Source organism: Daphnia magna, unplaced genomic scaffold, assembly GCF_020631705.1.
Source record: "Daphnia magna isolate NIES unplaced genomic scaffold, ASM2063170v1.1 Dm_contigs170, whole genome shotgun sequence".
NCBI lineage: Eukaryota > Metazoa > Arthropoda > Branchiopoda > Diplostraca > Daphniidae > Daphnia > Daphnia magna.
The window spans coordinates 102647-121085 of record NW_025533150.1 but is presented as its reverse complement, the minus strand read 5'-3'; the positions used below and the strand labels follow the sequence as shown (position 1 = coordinate 121085).

The 18439-nt window shown below is 42.3% G+C and overlaps 1 protein-coding gene, 6 non-coding genes and 2 pseudogenes across 7 annotated transcripts; 6 read left to right on the top strand and 3 right to left on the bottom strand.

Moving 5' to 3' along the window:
• Positions 1-2478: 2478 nt before the first annotated feature.
• Positions 2479-3693, bottom strand: LOC123467291 (annotated as a pseudogene).
• A 907-nt stretch (positions 3694-4600) lies between these two features.
• On the top strand, positions 4601-4673 carry Trnak-uuu. The gene has a single exon. It is a non-coding gene; the product is annotated as a tRNA-Lys (tRNA).
• A 353-nt stretch (positions 4674-5026) lies between these two features.
• On the top strand, positions 5027-5098 carry Trnaq-cug. The gene has a single exon. It is a non-coding gene; the product is annotated as a tRNA-Gln (tRNA).
• A 5008-nt stretch (positions 5099-10106) lies between these two features.
• LOC123467287 lies at positions 10107-11162 on the bottom strand (the record flags this gene model as incomplete). Its single annotated transcript, XM_045167265.1, has 2 exons — positions 10107-10974; positions 11035-11162. Coding segments are annotated over 2 exons (996 nt in total), but the record flags the coding sequence as incomplete, so codon positions are not given.
• Positions 11163-11352: 190 nt separating this feature from the next.
• On the bottom strand, positions 11353-12590 carry LOC123467293 (annotated as a pseudogene).
• Positions 12591-13710: 1120 nt separating this feature from the next.
• Trnak-cuu lies at positions 13711-13783 on the top strand. Its single transcript has one exon. It is a non-coding gene; the product is annotated as a tRNA-Lys (tRNA).
• Positions 13784-13838: 55 nt separating this feature from the next.
• Trnav-aac lies at positions 13839-13911 on the top strand. The gene has a single exon. It is a non-coding gene; the product is annotated as a tRNA-Val (tRNA).
• Positions 13912-14011: 100 nt separating this feature from the next.
• On the top strand, positions 14012-14084 carry Trnav-cac. Its single transcript has one exon. It is a non-coding gene; the product is annotated as a tRNA-Val (tRNA).
• A 2629-nt stretch (positions 14085-16713) lies between these two features.
• Trnas-gcu lies at positions 16714-16795 on the top strand. The gene has a single exon. It is a non-coding gene; the product is annotated as a tRNA-Ser (tRNA).
• Positions 16796-18439: the final 1644 nt, after the last annotated feature.

The window sequence follows — 18439 nt, the reverse complement described above, 5'->3', positions numbered from 1 at the left end:
AAAAATTTTTGTAAAATGTGAAACAATCTCTGCTGAAATGTCCTCTTTGGTCGATAAGCAAGTGCCATTAGAGGCAATAATTTCATCAATGCGACACTTACGGTAGTTAATTCTGGCTCTATTTACATGAAAAATACTTGCTTCTTCTACCTCTGGGCCCTCGAAGCAGCGGGAACGAATCCCATACCCTTTAAGTGTGCTCTCCTCCCAAGACTTCGAGAATTTCCTCAACTGGTGAAAGGCAACCCAATCAAAGGTGTCTGCTTCGGCCAACTCCTGAATGCAAGACTGATAGAAAACTTAGTTTCTCTTATCAGTCTTGCTCTTTGCCTAGAATAATCTACCGAAATGCGCTTGATACCTGGTTTCAGGACACTCTCCCACCAATTTGCTACATTGCTTTCCCTAAGAGGATGATTAGCAGATTCCTGAATAAATTAGTTACATATTTCTGATAACCTTCTTCTGACAATATCAAAGTATTTAGTTTCCACAACCCGGCAGAGGATCTGCTACGATTCGGGAGATCGAGATTGCAAGTAAGTGTTGTTTGAACTGACTGATGGTCACTAATCGATAAAGACTGCAAAGAAATATTTAAAAATTTATCTGCAAAAGATCGACTAGCATAAATCCTATCAAGCCTAGAAGAACCCGAATGGTAATGGAAAGTGTGACCTGGTTCACTATGATTTAGCTTTTTCCAGATGTCTACCAGATCGAGACCAGTAACCATCTCCTTTAAAGCATAGCTAACGACACTACTGGGGATAGGGAGAGACTGGGTATTTGCCCTATCTTGGATGTCGTCAACGCAGTAAAATCGCCCATCAACACGAAGGGCAGTCGAGTGGTAACTGAGTAGGCAGGAACGGTTTGTCGAAGAAAAGTGTTTCTCTCGTTCTTAGCCTGTTTACCTGACGGGGCATCAATATTAATAAACGTAAAACATTTTACGTCGATAGAGATAAGCCTTCCATCAGGTTCAAGAAGCAATCGAGAATATTCCAGACCATGCTTAATGAGAAGGGCTGTTCCGTTTTTGTTGGGACCGACATTTGCTAGCAAGTGGTAACAGCTTTCAATAATTGGACAAGAATGAAAGGCTACCTCTTGAAGTCCAACGATATCTAGATTACCGTCCCTGCAGAAATTTAAAAGAATTTGACGTCGCTCGACTGACCTAATACCTCCAATGTTGATAGAAGCGATTTTTAGTCTTGAAGTCATTTGTTAGGTTTTTATGAGTCGGTGAATGCCTGAGGAAGGTTTAGAATTCTGGGCCGTCAAAGTAGGTTTGAAGCGTTTGTTTCGTGGTACCGTGGGAATTCTCAGGGGGTCCTTTGTTTTGTCAGGTCCCATGGTCTCAATTTCCCCCATGTCGGGTTCCATCGATTCCATTATAATTGTCATTGGTTCTTGGTCTTGTGTCTCTGTGTCAGGGGCTGTCATTTGGGATTTCATAATTGGTTTCGAAGGGTTGTCTTCAGAAGGTACAGTCAAGGAACTGGTAAGAGTGCTACATTCCATGGTTTCAGTTTCCAAATTTTGAGTCCCTCCTGAGGGTGAATCTTGCAATTCACCCTCCAAAGGTACCTTGGAAACCAAGGAATGTTTAGCTAAGGGAATTACTACGGGATTCTGTTTAATGGTCTCTGTCTTTTTAGTCATTTTGGGAACAGGTTTTTGGACAATGGTGGGTTCCTGGTTTCGTTTTAATGTCGGGCAGTTGTAGCTAAAGTGGGTCTCATCGTCACAAAGTCTGCAAGTAGGCTTTTGTCCGTCATACTTTACCATGGCACGATAACTGCCAATTGTAATGTATGACGGAATGTTTTTCGTCACCGTCATTCGTACGATCATCCAAGTGGCAAGGACAGGGTATAAAACTTCATCCTCTGCCACCCGATAGCGTTCCCACCGAGCTTCAATTACATTCCCAAAGTTCTTTAGACGTGTCTGAACTACTCCCAAGTCTAGATTCTGTGGAATCCCTGCAATTCGAACAAATTTCTCTTGGATATTGCTATCCCTTATGACTACGCCAACTTCTTTCCCCTCCAATTCGGTCCTGACGATACCACTGTGTTAGGACAAAAACTTGAGGTGTATGCCTCTGATGTAAACGTAATTCTAGCGACCTGGTTTCTCGTATCTAGCACAGCAACTAGGCCTAAGAGATCCTGTGGCTCAACCTTCAAACTACGCACGAAACCATGAACTGTACGCATACTCAATCTCGGGAATTGAACCCCAAAATCAATATCTACACTATTGAGCCACTTGGCAGCCATTGTCCCCTAGACAATGTAAACAAACTGCCAAAAGGGAAGAGGGGAAGGTCCCCACACACGTAAACAAACACACAAATCAAATAATTTGGGGCCTGGCTGAATACTCCCATCAGAAAAGGAAATGTCTTCCCCAGGGTTTGAAACCGAACACAGCTCGGTTGCATCCATCTCTTCTTCCACATCGTTATCCATCTGATCTATCATGGATGGAATAGATGGTACTCCAGGTGCAATTGTATCGAGTGGCACATCGTCCCCCCCCGAAAGGGTGGGAAAAGAATTGGTTTCCACACCCGGTATCGAAACTAAAACCTCTCGAGTCGGAGATCCGAGTTCATCCAAACGAGCTACACCGGTTTCTATTTCCTCGGCTTCCTCGACGAGGGAATGGGAAGAGGCAGTACGACTCCTTTTTTTGATTGTTTTTGTTGGTCGCGGAATTCCCTCGTCTCTTTCATTTTCTTTTTCCTTACCGAATAAGACGCCACAGACGAATCCACACAGCTAGTGTCTTCAGCGTCAGAATCGGTGTCAGAAAGAGACTCAGCTTCATCGGGTTTCGAAATTGGATCCTCCGGAGCTTTATAAAAAACGACTACAGTCGACATCGTTGACCTCTGGGCTAACTCGGGAAATGAATCAGCGTCAACAGTTGGAGCAATTGGCATTTTCCCGCCACCAGTCGGCCCTGTCTCCTGGGGCTTCCTAAAAATTTTAACTGTCCCACGATTTGTTAGTACACTATCATAGCTACGTGTTCCCATTGAGCCTTTTAAAATGGTGCTGGGGTGGTTAAACTACGGGGTTGCTTGGGGCAATTAGCTAAGACATGGGTGGGAGAATCACACATGCGGCATGTGTGCATTTGTCCTGCATAAGACACCATTAGTGGATCCTTGTAGCTTCCAAAGGTGATAAAAGATGGGATGCCCTTGTGGATCTCCATATCCACATTGACAACTCCAGTCTTTATCCCGTTCCACCTTGGAAGCGACCTATCCTGATAAGTGTCCCAAAACACCCGAGAAATCACTCCAAACTCGCGCAATCTCTTGTTTAGCAGGCTAAGGTCATCATCGAATTTGAAATGTTGAATTCTAACGCGTACGAGGTTAACTGACCTATCTCTAACTCGAATTCGGACCTCCTTGCCACTAATGACTACAGATTCTTTTGCACTAAATTTATTCAAGAATTCAATATGGTCTTTGACGGTCTTGAACCCAATTCGGAAAACGCAAAAGGCTCGCCCTGGTAGACGAGAAACAGCATCAAAGATGCTGTCAGATTCATTACTATCATGCTCGAAACATTCGTAGAATTCATGCCTGGTCACTTCAGTATTACCAAAAGAGATTTTGGCAGTACGTGGCCAGACGTCTGGGGATTCCGTTCCCATTTTACCCACAACAAAGGGGCAAAGCGGCGGGAAAAATGCAAAAAGAAAAAAAAAGGCCAATACCAAAATGGCGCCTTAACAAACAAACAAGGGAAACAAACGAATTACAAGATACAATACAAACCAGAAGAGAGAGAGAAAAAACAAAACAAAACAGTTTCTTTGGACTCACCGCAAGATGTCACTCTTGGGAGATCAGATAGACACGTCTGTTAATAGCCGAACGCGCTAGCCAATTGCGCCACAAAGGCATCTGAATTATTGGGGCAGACGAAAGGTTTTTTTTTCTTCTTCTTCTTCTTCTTCTTCTTCTTCTTCTTCTTCTTCTTCTTCTTCTTCTTCTTCTTCTTTTCTTCTTCTACCTCTTCTTCTTCTGAATTTTGATGTCCAATTATTTTGTTAACACGGCTTAAACTCTGTGCGTTTTCTCCGAACGAAACCTGTTAGGTAGTTGGTGTTCTGCCGTGTTAGGCCATCTTGTGAAGGACTCAGAAACCAAGCCACTAGCGCACTTGACATTCTACCGGTAGATGGCGTATCCAGAATGTCACAATAGCAGACGGAAAACAACAATGTGACCGTGAGCCGAGAAGCAAACGCTGTTTTCATCTTTGCTGGTTTGCTACGATGACCGTTATTTGGAATCAAAGCAATGTAAGATTTTTTGTTTTTGGTTTGTTTGAAGGTTTCCTCATTTTGCGTGACATGGACACCCTTATTTTCGACCAAGATAAAAAAATTGGAAAATTTGTCGGCTTCTTCATTTTTCGAGACATGGATACCGTGATTTTGGATCAAGGTAATGTAAGACTTATTTGAAAATATGTGGGTTTCATAATTTGTCGTCGCATGATCAAAGAAACTACGTGGTGTTAATGTATTGAATAACATAGGCATGTATTACGTAGCCCGGTTAGCTCAGTTGGTAGAGCGCGGGACTTTTAATCCTGAGGTCGAGGGTTCAATTCCCTCATCGGGCGTAATTTGAAGAGTTTTCTTTCCAGCGAGTTCTCATTACCGGTGTTTTCGTTAAGTTTGTATGATATTGAAATCATCCGCTAACGCATTTGGGCTCAATACCTCAACGTGGTGGAAGTAATCAGACGAGGTGACCGAGTGGTTAAGGTGATGGACTGCTAATCCACTGTGCATTGCACGCGTGGGTTTGAATTCCATCTTTGTCGGGAAACTTAAACTAGAGGTCAATTTCGATGCCAAAGATGTTTGTCATAGTCAAGTGTACATCCTTGAGAATACATTGATTGCTGCATTCAATTAAGAAAGCCTAATTTGTTATAAGTGATTCTATGGTGTTTGATCATTTGTTAGCAGTGGTTCTATGGTGTAATGGTTAGCACTTCAGACTCTGACTCTGACAATCTGAGTTCAAATCTCGGTAGAACCTTTATTATCGTACCGTGGTATTTCTTGTTTTACATGCAGCATTTAGAAACCAACCAGCTCTTACAGAGATTGACTGTTAGTGGAAAAAATTTAGTTAGTTTACTTAATACTGCCCCGAGTGAGGTTCGAACTCATGACCTCGAGATTATGAGACTCGCGCGCTGCCTACTGCGCTATCGAGGCATGTATGTATATTCAACACATTCGATAGAGAAACAATCCTATGATACCGTAAACTCTTTACTACCTAAATGAATAAACAACTTAATTTGTTAGCACGCGCAACTAAAATCTGGTGATCTGTACCAAGAGTAGAAACTCCCATAGTTCATGTGAAAGAAATAAATGAATAATATGCTTTCAGTATTTGATGTCCAATTATTTTGTTAACACGGCTTAAACTCTTTGCGTTTTCCCTGAACGAAACCTGTTAGGTAGGTGGTGTTCTGCCGTGTTAGGCCATCTTGTAAAGGACTCAGAAACCAAGCCACTAGCGCACTTGACCTTCAGCGTGTTAGGCCGACGTGATAACCACTACACTATGGGAACTAAATTATACGAATTGATTGAAACCAAGTTTCGATTAAGACCACATGGAATTGAACGCCCAACGTGGGGCTCGAACCCACGACCCTGAGGTTAAGAGTCTCATGCTCTACCGACTGAGCTAGCCAGGCACAAGTTAATGGTTAACGCAAACAGAAACGATCCCAACAATCCATTGAGTATTTCTTCTGTCAAAGGAACGGTGGAGTCCTAAAGAAAAATAACTTAAAGAAAAATAACTTAAATAAATTTTTTTTGTGTGTGATTCATACGTTTGATTTCCAGCAAGACATGAAAAAGCTGCCTCCACATATGGAAAGGAGGTGGGTTAGACCATGTCAAGTGCGCTATGTCACATTGTGAATTTTCCATATGGTCCCGCACAAGGCTTATAACTAGCTGATTACCACCAGAAGGCTCCCGAAAATGAAGTACACATGTTGTTTTTAGAGTAGTTTTGTTGTTTTGACGATTCAAAATTCCTTTAATTTGCTATTTTACGCGTCCCAAGTTTACTCATCATCAATGAAAGGAGTGCAAAGTAGCATAACTAATAAAGATAACCATAATCTGTTTAACTGTAGAGTTATCATGGTTGTACACCACTGATGACTAGGCAACGATGTATACGGAAAAGATACAGATGATTCTTAACCTATCATAAGGAGTCTCTAAGGATAAAAAGAATATGTAAAAACTCCTATGCTACGCCCCTGGGTGGGAACGAACCACCAGCCTTCTTTTTTTTTTTTAAAATTCTCTTTTATTATCTTTTGTTATCAGCTAATTGGGGCATTAAAACAAACGAAGCAAAAAAAAAAAAAAATTTTGGTCACCGGATGCAGATGTTAGCAAAAGGGATGTAGACGAAAATGTGGCAATGTTGGGGACTCTAATAATAAACAAAACAAAAACAAACAAATGCAATGTGTTTTGAGGTGGGATAATACCGTAAAATAAAACAAAACAAAAGTAAACAAAGCAGAAGAATTGGTAGCAGAAGACTTGGTAACAGAAAATATTAACAAAAATATACAAAGGCCATTGATGTTGGGAAAAGGAAATACAAAATAAACAAAAATAAACAAAATATACTAAAATTTATGGTAAAGATTAGGTAGGACATAGGGATCTAGGTTGACGAAGGGCTTTCCATAGGCTCTCTACTTCTTCTTGACGTGGGATGCGAAGGTGACTTCTTTCCTTCCAGGTGATGAAGAGGTAAGCAGCCAGAAGAGTGAAAGAAAACTGGAGATTTCCTATTGGTCCAAAATAGCCACGTATCAAATCTTCCTTTGACGAACTGCAGCCCATCTGACGCATAGTTCCTTCCAACCAGCTCCAAACGATGAGGCGTTCAGGACACTGGTACATCAGATGCTCATCGGTTTCGGGGTCTTCATTGCAGAATGGGCATGTTGCATCCTTGGTGGGGTCCAACCGATTGCATCTGGTCCTGGTAGGGAGAAGTTGCTGGTTGAACAGGAACATGGTCTCTCTTATGTTAGTTGGAAGGGCTGCAGTCTCCTTCCAGATACGTGGCCAATCCAGATTAGGCCTCAGGATCTCCAGCTTTCCCATTGTCGTTTCCTCCAGGATCCAATGGTTGTAGGTTTTTCGATGAACCATTGGATTCCCCTGCACCAGAATGGAAGATGCGAAAAGTTGCTTGATTTGATGCAGGGGTTCCTGAAGGTAATAGGGTCTCTTCATGACTGCTACAGGTGTGGTGTTGTCCTTGTAGAGTGGCAATAAGGTTCGGAGAGGAAAGGACATCCAATAACGAAGTAGAGAGCTTTCTGGACTGCTGGGCCCTGTCAGGACTTTGTACAAGGGGCAGAGGAAAAGGGAACGGTAAAAGAGGTGTGTGTTGACCATTCCCAGTCCCCCCTCTTTGACAGTACGGAAAATTACGGTTTTTTTCGGCCTTTCTACTTTCCCCATCCATAGAAATTTCATGACAGCCTTCGAAATCTGGTCAGCCATTTTTTTATTACAAGGTAATACCTGTGCAAAGTACACAGTTCCGGAGAGAACCTTCGACTTAAGGAACATTACCCTCTGGTAAATATTAAACCGTCGACTGGCATTCTCTCGCAGAATACCATTTAAAGAGCTAAATAAATCATTCCAAACCCTACTAGCTGTCTCTACTATGGAATGGGAAAATTTAATTCCTAACAGGGACAATTTTGGCGCTGACACAAGCCACTCAAGAGGCCAAATTGATCTAGAGCTCCAAGTCCCGAGTCCCTGGGCTTTTGTTTTCTCCTTATTCATCCTTGCCTTTGTCCACTGACAGAACATATCAAGGATTTGTCCTGCCCTGGTAAAATCTTCGTCACAAGAAACGAAAATGGTGACGTCATCAACAAAGGCTCTGACAGTGAGTTTTTCATTAAACAATGATATACCCTTGAGAACTCGAGATAAACGCACAAGCAAAGGCTCAATGTATAGAACAAAGAGATGGACAGATAGGGGGCATCCCTGGCGAATCGACTGAATATCACTAATCACCCCAGCCACCTCCGATCCGTTGAGGATTGACATTCCTGTTACAGAATACATAGTCTGTAACCAACGGACGAAAGTGGTGGGGTAACCCATAACATCCAGAATCCTCCAGAGGACTTCCCTGTTAACCAGGTCGTAGGCCTTTTCAAAGTCAACTCCAACAATGGCAGCGCCCATACCCCGAATCGAAAAGTTGGAAGAGTCATGACATCCCCGGTCATCAACGAATTGAATGACATCTCTATAAAGACTTAAGTTATCAAAAATCAATCTACCAGGTACCCCACCTTTTTGATTAGGCCCTATGGTAGATGACAGTGTCTGCCTCAATCGTCTCGCTAAGACAGATGCCATGACTTTGTAGTCACAATTCAAAAGAGAAATTGGCCGAAAATTAGAAATTCCACAAAAGTCCTGAAGACTTGGGAATTAGCCTGATCGCCGCTTGGCCCTGCGAAGACGCCAGAGATTCCCTTTCTAGGATATGATTAAACATATCCAAGAAATGGGGGCGATCACGTCCCAAAATTCTACGTAAAACTCGTAAGGAATGCCATCGGTGCCAGGAGACTTGTTTGACTTCATTGCTATTAGGGCAGCTCTAATCTCAAGAAGCGAAATCGGTGCCGTTAGGTTTGGGGTTGGCTTAAAGCAATCTCTTACTCCCTAAGGAACTCAGTCTCTGCCAGTGTGTCAGGAGGAGGTTGATTTTTAAAAATTTTTGTAAAATGTGAAACAATCTCTGCTGAAATGTCCTCTTTGGTCGATAAGCAAGTGCCATTAGAGGCAATAATTTTATCAATGCGACACTTACGGTAGTTAATTCTGGCTCTATTTACATGAAAAATACTTGCTTCTTCTACCTCTGGGCCCTCGAAGCAGCGGGAACGAATCCCATACCCTTTAAGTGTGCTCTCCTCCCAAGACTTCGAGAATTTCCTCAACTGGTGAAAGGCAACCCAATCAAAGGTGTCTGCTTCGGCCAACTCCTGAATGCAAGACTGATAGAAAACTTAGTTTCTCTTATCAGTCTTGCTCTTTGCCTAGAATAATCTACCGAAATGCGCTTGATACCTGGTTTCAGGACACTCTCCCACCAATTTGCTACATTGCTTTCCCTAAGAGGATGATTAGCAGATTCCTGAATAAATTAGTTACATATTTCTGATAACCTTCTTCTGACAATATCAAAGTATTTAGTTTCCACAACCCGGCAGAGGATCTGCTACGATTCGGGAGATCGAGATTGCAAGTAAGTGTTGTTTGAACTGACTGATGGTCACTAATCGATAAAGACTGCAAAGAAATATTTAAAAATTTATCTGCAAAAGATCGACTAGCATAAATCCTATCAAGCCTAGAAGAACCCGAATGGTAATGGAAAGTGTGACCTGGTTCACTATGATTTAGCTTTTTCCAGATGTCTACCAGATCGAGACCAGTAACCATCTCCTTTAAAGCATAGCTAACGACACTACTGGGGATAGGGAGAGACTGGGTATTTGCCCTATCTTGGATGTCGTCAACGCAGTAAAATCGCCCATCAACACGAAGGGCAGTCGAGTGGTAACTGAGTAGGCAGGAACGGTTTGTCGAAGAAAAGTGTTTCTCTCGTTCTTAGCCTGTTTACCTGACGGGGCATAAATATTAATAAACGTAAAACATTTTACGTCGATAGAGATAAGCCTTCCATCAGGTTCAAGAAGCAATCGAGAATATTCCAGACCATGCTTAATGAGAATGGCTGTTCCGTTTTTGTTGGGACCGACATTTGCTAGCAAGTGGTAACAGCTTTCAATAATTGGACAAGAATGAAAGGCTACCTCTTGAAGTCCAACGATATCTAGATTACCGTCCCTGCAGAAATTTAAAAGAATTTGACGTCGCTCGACTGACCTAATACCTCCAATGTTGATAGAAGCGATTTTTATTCTTGAAGTCATTTGTTAGGTTTTTATGAGTCGGTGAATGCCTGAGGAAGGTTTAGAATTCTGGGCCGTCAAAGTAGGTTTGAAGCGTTTGTTTCGTGGTACCGTGGGAATTCTCAGGGGGTCCTTTGTTTTGTCAGGTCCCATGGTCTCAATTTCCCCCATGTCGGGTTCCATCGATTCCATTATAATTGTCATTGGTTCTTGGTCTTGTGTCTCTGTGTCAGGGGCTGTCATTTGGGATTTCATAATTGGTTTCGAAGGGTTGTCTTCAGAAGGTACAGTCAAGGAACTGGTAAGAGTGCTACATTCCATGGTTTCAGTTTCCAAATTTTGAGTCCCTCCTGAGGGTGAATCTTGCAATTCACCCTCCAAAGGTACCTTGGAAACCAAGGAATGTTTAGCTAAGGGAATTACTACGGGATTCTGTTTAATGGTCTCTGTCTTTTTAGTCATTTTGGGAACAGGTTTTTGGACAATGGTGGGTTCCTGGTTTCGTTTTAATGTCGGGCAGTTGTAGCTAAAGTGGGTCTCATCGTCACAAAGTCTGCAAGTAGGCTTTTGTCCGTCATACTTTACCATGGCACGATAACTGCCAATTGTAATGTATGACGGAATGTTTTTCGTCACCGTCATTCGTACGATCATCCAAGTGGCAAGGACAGGGTATAAAACTTCATCCTCTGCCACCCGATAGCGTACCCACCGAGCTTCAATTACATTCCCAAAGTTCTTTAGACGTGTCTGAACTACTCCCAAGTCTAGATTCTGTGGAATCCCTGCAATTCGAACAAATTTCTCTTGGATATTGCTATCCCTTATGACTACGCCAACTTCTTTCCCCTCCAATTCGGTCCTGACGATACCACTGTGTTGGGACAAAAAACTTGAGGTGTATGCCTCTGATGTAAACGTAATTCTAGCGACCTGGTTTCTCGTATCTAGCACAGCAACTAGGCCTAAGAGATCGTGTGGCTCAACCTTCAAACTACGCACGAAACCATGAACTGTACGCATACTCAATCTCGGGAATTGAACCCCAAAATCAATATCTACACTATTGAGCCACTTGGCAGCCAATGTCCCCTAGACAATGTAAACAAACTGCCAAAAGGGGGGAGGGGAAGGTCCCCACACACGTTAACAAACACACAAATCAAACAATTTGGGGCCTGGCTGAATACTCCAATCAGAAAAGGAAATGTCTTCCCTAGGGTTTGAAACCGAACACAGCTCGGTTGCATCCATCTCTTCTTCCACATCTTTATCCATCTGATCTATCATGGATGGAATAGATGGTACTCCAGGTGCAATTGTATCGAGTGGCACATCGTCCCCCCCCCGAAAGGGTGGGAAAAGAATTGGTGTCCACACCCGGTATCGAAACTGAAACCTCTCGAGTCGGAGATCCGAGTTCATCCAAACGAGCTACACCGGTTTATATTTCCTCGGCTTCCTCGACGAGGGAATGGGAAGAGGCAGTACGACTCCTTTTTTTTTATTGTTTTTGTTGGTCGCGGAATTCCCTCGTCTCTTTCATTTTCTTTTTCCTTACCGAATAAGACGCCACAGACGAATCCACACAGCTAGTGTCTTCAGCGTCAGAATCGGTGTCAGAAAGAGACTCAGCTTCATCGGGTTTCGAAATTGGATCCTCCGGAGCTTTATCAAAAACGACTACAGTCGACATCGTTGACCTCTGGGCTAACTCGGGAAATGAATCAGCGTCAACAGTTGGAGCAATTGGCATTTTCCCGCCACCAGTCGGCCCTGTCTCCTGGGGCTTCCTAACAATTTTAACTGTCCCACGATTTGTTAGTACACTACTATAGCTACGTGCTCCCATTGAGCCTTTTAAAATGGTGCTGGGGTGGTTAAACTACGGGGTTGCTTGGGGCAATTAGCTAAGACATGGGTGGGAGAATCACACATGCGGCATGTGTGCATTTGTCCTGCATAAGACACCATTAGTGGATCCTTGTAGCTTCCAAAGGTTATAAAAGATGGGATGCCCTTGTGGATTTCCATATCCACATTGACAACTCCAGTCTTTATCCCGTTCCACCTTGGAAGCGACCTATCCTGATACGTGTCCCAAAACACCCGAGAAATCACTCCAAACTCGCGCAATCTCTTGTTTAGCAGGCTAAGGTCATCATCGAATTTGAAATGTTGAATTCTAACGCGTACGAGGTTAACTGACCTATCTCTAACTCTAATTCGGACCTCCTTGCCACTAATGACTACAGATTCTTTTGCACTAAATTTATTCAAGAATTCAATATGGTCTTTGACGGTCTTGAACCCATTTCGGAAAACGCAAAAGGCTCGCCCTGGTAGGCGAGAAACAGCATCAATGATGCTGTCAGATTCATTACTATCATGCTCGAAACATTCGTAGAATTCATGCCTGGTCACTTCAGTATTACCAAAAGAGATTTCGGCAGTACGTGGCCAGACGTCTGGGGATTCCGTTCCCATTTTACCCACAACAAAGGGGCAAAGAGGAAAGAAAAAGGCAAAAAGGAAAAAAAAAAGGGCCAATACCAAAATGGCGCCTTAACAAACAAACAAGGGAAACAAACGAATTACAAGATACAATACAACCAGAAGAGAGAGAGAGAAAAAAAAAGGAACAAAACAGTTTTTTTGACTCACCGCAAGTTGTCACTCTTGGGAGATCAGTTAGACACGTCTGTTAAGAGCCGAACGCGCTAGCCAATTGCGCCACAAAGGCATCTGAATTAATTGGGGGAGACGGAAACTTTGTGCTTCTTTACGACTGAGAGAAACGTAATGTGTTCATTCTCCAACCCTTTTGGTAATCCCAGAAACAACAATTGGGCACCATTTATCTAGTTTATGCTGCTACTGTCAGTGACAGGATACAAATGTTTAGTAAATAAAACCGGAAACAGACGGCTTCTTCCAGACGTCAGATGGCGCTGAAGTTTTTAAATATTTTTTCCTTCGGTACCACCATCAAGTTTACCAGGAGTAGAAATGGAAGTACTCTTCTCACGGAAGAAATTGAGCTACACTCGTTCTGCTCCAGAGATGGCGTCGCGGCTGGTAAGTTCCAAACTAACAAATATTTTAGGTTTTATCGAATCAAATAATTTACATTTTATTCGTATCACTGAGACGAATCCAATGCTCATTTGGGAAATATTCGTTTACAATTCATCGTTGGAGAAATTTAGGGTAAAGTTTGTATCACGTGATCTACCTTATGGACACGTGTGATAAAGAGGAAGGGCTAGTTCGGAAACGTTTACTTTCATTACCTTAACCCTTGAATCTTTGCTTTCTTTCTCTCATTCCCTCTCTTCAGAAATTCCAATTAACCAGCCGCAAACGCCATCTCTGGAGCTTAACACGCGTAGCTCTACTGATTCTGCAGCCGTTACTACTCCCGATATACATCATGGTCTAACCCACCTCCTTTCCATATGTGGAGGCAGCTGTTTCATGTCTTGCTGGAAATCAAACGTATGAATCACACACAAAAAAAAATTTATTTAAGTTGTTATTTTTCTTTAGGACTCCACCGTTCCTTTGACAGAAGAAATACTCAATGGATTGTTGGGATCGTTTCTGTTTGCGTTAACCATTAACATGTGCCTGGCTAGCTCAGTCGGTAGAGCATGAGACTCTTAATCTCAGGGTCGTGGGTTCGAGCCCCACGTTGGGCGTTCAATTCCATGTGGTCTTAATCGAAACTTGGTTTCAATCAATGCGTGTTATTCAGTTCCCATAGTGTAGTGGTTATCACGTCGGCCTAACACGCTGAAGGTCCTCAGTTCGATCCTGGGTGGGAACAAGATATCCTCTGCATACAGTTCTGATGTGGTTATTTATATTGTTAACTTAGATTCGGTTGTAAAACCCTTTTATAAAAAGGATCCTATTGTAAAATTCGTGTTCTCATAGTGTAGCGGTTATCACGTCGGCCTCACACGCTGAAGGTCCTCAGTTCGATCCTGGGTGAGAACAGTCGGTTTTTGAAGTTTATCAATTTCACTGCAATCTGCGTGTCTGAGTAGTAACCAAAGGGCACGCCAAGTGGGGAGTCGGGTGAATTTTCCATATGGTCCCGCACAAGGCTTATAACTAGCTGATTACCACCAGAAGGCTCCCGAAAATGAAGTACACATGTTGTTTTTAGAGTAGTTTTGTTGTTTTGACGATTCAAAATTCCTTTAATTTGCTATTTTACGCGTCCCAAGTTTACTCATCATCAATGAAAGGAGTGCAAAGTAGCATAACTAATAAAGATAACCATAATCTGTTTAACTGTAGAGTTATCATGGTTGTACACCACTGATGACTAGGCAACGATGTATACGGAAAAGATACAGATGATTCTTAACCTATCATAAGGAGTCTCTAAGGATAAAAAGAATATGTAAAAACTCCTATGCTACGCCCCTGGGTGGGATCGAACCACCAGCCTTCCGGATTTTTTTTTTTAATATTTAAACGATTTATTGTCACAGGTAAGATTTAAATTGTTTTACAGATACGTTGGGGCATTTGTGGCATTTGTGACATAAGTTGCATGTTGTGGCAAAGGAGGAAAATTACAGCGAATTAATTACATTTCGAGGCGGAATTGAAGGAGGACAAATGATTTTGGTGGAGATGAAGATTAACAATATGACATCTGGAGGGATGGGGGGGTTCCAAGAGATAATAATTATGATGGGAGAAACTTGTTGTATGAAGGAAAGAAGGTATCTGTGGAGAAAGTTTTGTAGGAATATTTAGGGTTTAGAAGGTGACGTCTGTCGAGAGTTTTTTGAATGAAGGAGGCGTGACCAGAGAGACTGTATTTCGTTTATTGCTGGGGTGAAGTTTTGGCTGCGGCCAGTCCAGACGGTGATTATGTAGGATTGGATGAGGGCCAGTATTTTCTTTTTATTGGGCCCATTTCCAACGTCTCCATTGATTGCTGATTTCAATGGTTTTAGACATCCGAGTTTTGTCAATTGAATACGAAGCCATAAACTGATGTCAACTTTCTCTTTACAAAGTAACATTAGATGGTCGTCAGTTTCTTGGCCAGCATTGCATAGAGGGCATTGGTCGTTGTTTGAAAGATTGAGACTATTGAGACGCATTTTGGTGGGAAGCTGGTTATGGTTAAAATCCCAGACCACTTCGGCGTTTTTCACTTTGATTTTGGCCACCCAACGCCAGATGGAAGCCCAGTCAAGGTCCGGTTTCGCAATCTCTGTTCTCCCTGGTTGCCCTATGTTAGCGATCAGGTGATTGTAGGTGGCGCGGTGATTCGATACAGTTTACGATGTGAAGATGCCAGCTTTAAGTAGATCGGTGATGGTTGAAAGTGAGGTAGTGAAGTATGGATGCGATGAATGTGTTGCATTAAACCTAGGCTGGGTGATTTGTGGAAGGAGGTTCTTGAGATGTGGCCCCAACCAATAAACAGTTAAAGTTCTCTCAATAGCCTCGGGGTGGATTAAAGATTTGAAAATTTGCCGAGTGAAAAGGGACAGGAAGAATGGAAAACCACCAGCTCCCATAGTTCATGTGAAAGAAATAAATGAATAATATGCTTTCAGTATTTGATGTCCAATTATTTTGTTAACACGGCTTAAACTCTGTGCGTTTTCCCTGAACGAAACCTGTTAGGTAGGTGGTGTTCTGCCGTGTTAGGCCATCTTGTGAAGGACTCAGAAACCAAGCCACTAGCGCACTTGACATTCTACCGGTAGATGGCGTATCCAGAATGTCACAATAGCAGACGGAAAACAACAATGTGACCGTGAGCCGAGAACCAAACGCTGTTTTCATGGGGGGCGGATGGGTGAGTTGGATAAGGCGTCACTTGGTGATCGGGGCACTTCGTGATCCGAGTTCAACTTTCCTGGTGAGCATAGTTGCTCTCACATCCGGGCACGCACCACTACACGGACAGTTCACACCTCTTCCTAACGAAATGATGGTACTTCCATCGCTCTCTTCCACACAAAAATATACACACTACAACATTTACACTGCTCACGGTGTGTAAGGGCCCCTACTATGGCGGCCCGTAAACTGTAACCAGTGGCAACTAGCCATGGCCAGTGGCACCTAAAAACGAATTAAAAAAACGCTGTTTTCATCTTTGCTGGTTTGCTACGATGACCGTTATTTGGAATCAAAGCAATGTAAGATTTTTTGTTTTTGGTTTGTTTGAAGGTTTCCTCATTTTGCGTGACATGGACACCCTTATTTTCGACCAAGATAAAAAAAATTTGAAAATTTGTCGGCTTCTTCATTTTTCGAGACATGGATACCGTGATTTTGGATCAAGGTAATGTAAGACTTATTTGAAAATATGTGGGTTTCATAATTTGTCGTCGCATGATCAAAGAAACTACGTGGTGTTAATGTATTGAATAACATAGGCATGTATTACGTACCCCGGTTAGCTCAATTGGTAGAGCGCGGGACTTTTAATCCTGAGGTCGAGGGTTCAATTCCCTCATCGGGCGTAATTTGAAGAGTTTTCTTTCCAGCGAGTTCTCATTACCGGTGTTTTCGTTAAGTTTGTATGATATTGAAATCATCCGCTAACGCATTAGGGCTCAATACCTCAACGTGGTGGAAGTAATCAGACGAGGTGACCGAGTGGTTAAGGTGATGGACTGCTAATCCATTGTGCATTGCACGCGTGGGTTCGAATCCCATCTTCGTCGGGAAACTTAAACTAGAGGTCAATTTCGATGCCAAAGATGTTTGTCATAGTCAAGTGTACATCTTTGAGAAAACATTGATTGCTGCATTCAATTAAGAAAGCCTCATTTGTTATAAGTGATTCTATGGTGTTTGATCATTTGTTAGCAGTGGTTCTATGGTGTAATGGTTAGCACATCAGACTCTGACTATGACAATCTGAGTTCAAATCTCGGTAGAACCTTTATTATCGTACCGTGGTATTTCTTGTTTTACATGCAGCATTAAGAAACCAACCAGCTCTTACAGAGATTGACTGTTAGTGGAAAAAATTTAGTTACTTTACTTAACACTGCCCCGAGTTAGATTCGAACTCACGACCTCGAGTTTATGAGACTCGCTCGCTGCCTACTGCGCTATCGAGGCATGTATGTATATTCAACACATTCGATCGAGAACCAATCCTATGATACCGTAAACTCTTTACTACCTAAATGAATAAACAACTTAATTTGTTAGCACGCGCAACTAAAATCTGGTGATCTGTACCAAGAGTAGAAACTCCCATAGTTCATGTGAAAGAAATAAATGAATAATATGCTTTCAGTATTTGATGTCCAATTATTTTGTTAACACGGCTTAAACTCTGTGCGTTTTCCCTGAACGAAACCTGTTAGGTAGGTGGTGTTCTGCCGTGTTAGGCCATCTTGTGAAGGACTCAGAAACCAAGCCACTAGCGCACTTGACATTCTACCGGTAGATGGCGTATCCAGAATGTCACAATAGCAGACGGAAAACAACAATGTGACCGTGAGCCGAGAAGCAAACGCTGTTTTCATCTTTGCTGGTTTGCTACGATGACCGTTATTTGGAATCAAAGCAATGTAAGATTTTTTGTTTTTGGTTTGTTTGAAGGTTTCCTCATTTTGCGTGACATGGACACCCTTATTTTCGACCAAGATAAAAAAAATTGGAAAATTTGTCGGCTTCTTCATTTTTCGAGACATGGATACCGTGATTTTGGATCAAGGTAATGTAAGACTTATTTGAAAATATGTGGGTTTCATAATTTGTCGTCGCATGATCAAAGAAACTACGTGGTGTTAATGTATTGAATAACATAGGCATGTATTACGTAGCCCGGTTAGCTCAGTTGGCAGAGCGCGGGACTTTTAATCCTGAGGTCGAGGGTTTAATTCCCTCATCGGGCGTAATTTGAAGAGTTTTCTTTCAAGCCAGTTCTCATTATCGGTGTTTTTGTTAAGTTTGTATGATATTGAAATCATCCGCTAACGCATTAGGTTTCAATACCTCAACGTGGTGGAAGTAATCAGACGAGGTGACCGAGTGGTTAAGGTGATGGACTGCTAATCCATTGTGCATTGCACGCCTGGATTCGAATCCAATCTTCGTCGGGAAACTTAAACTAGAGGTCAATTTCGATGCCAAAGATGTTTGTCATAGTCAAGTGTACATCCTTGAGAATACATTGATTGCTGCATTCAATTAAGAAAGCCTCATTTGTTTTAAGTGATTCTATGGTGTTTGATCATTCGTTAGCAGTGGTTCTATGGTGTAATGGTTAACACTTCAGACTCTGACTCTGATAATTTGAGTTCAAATCTCGGTAGAACCTTTATTATCGTACCGTGGTATTTCTTGTTTTA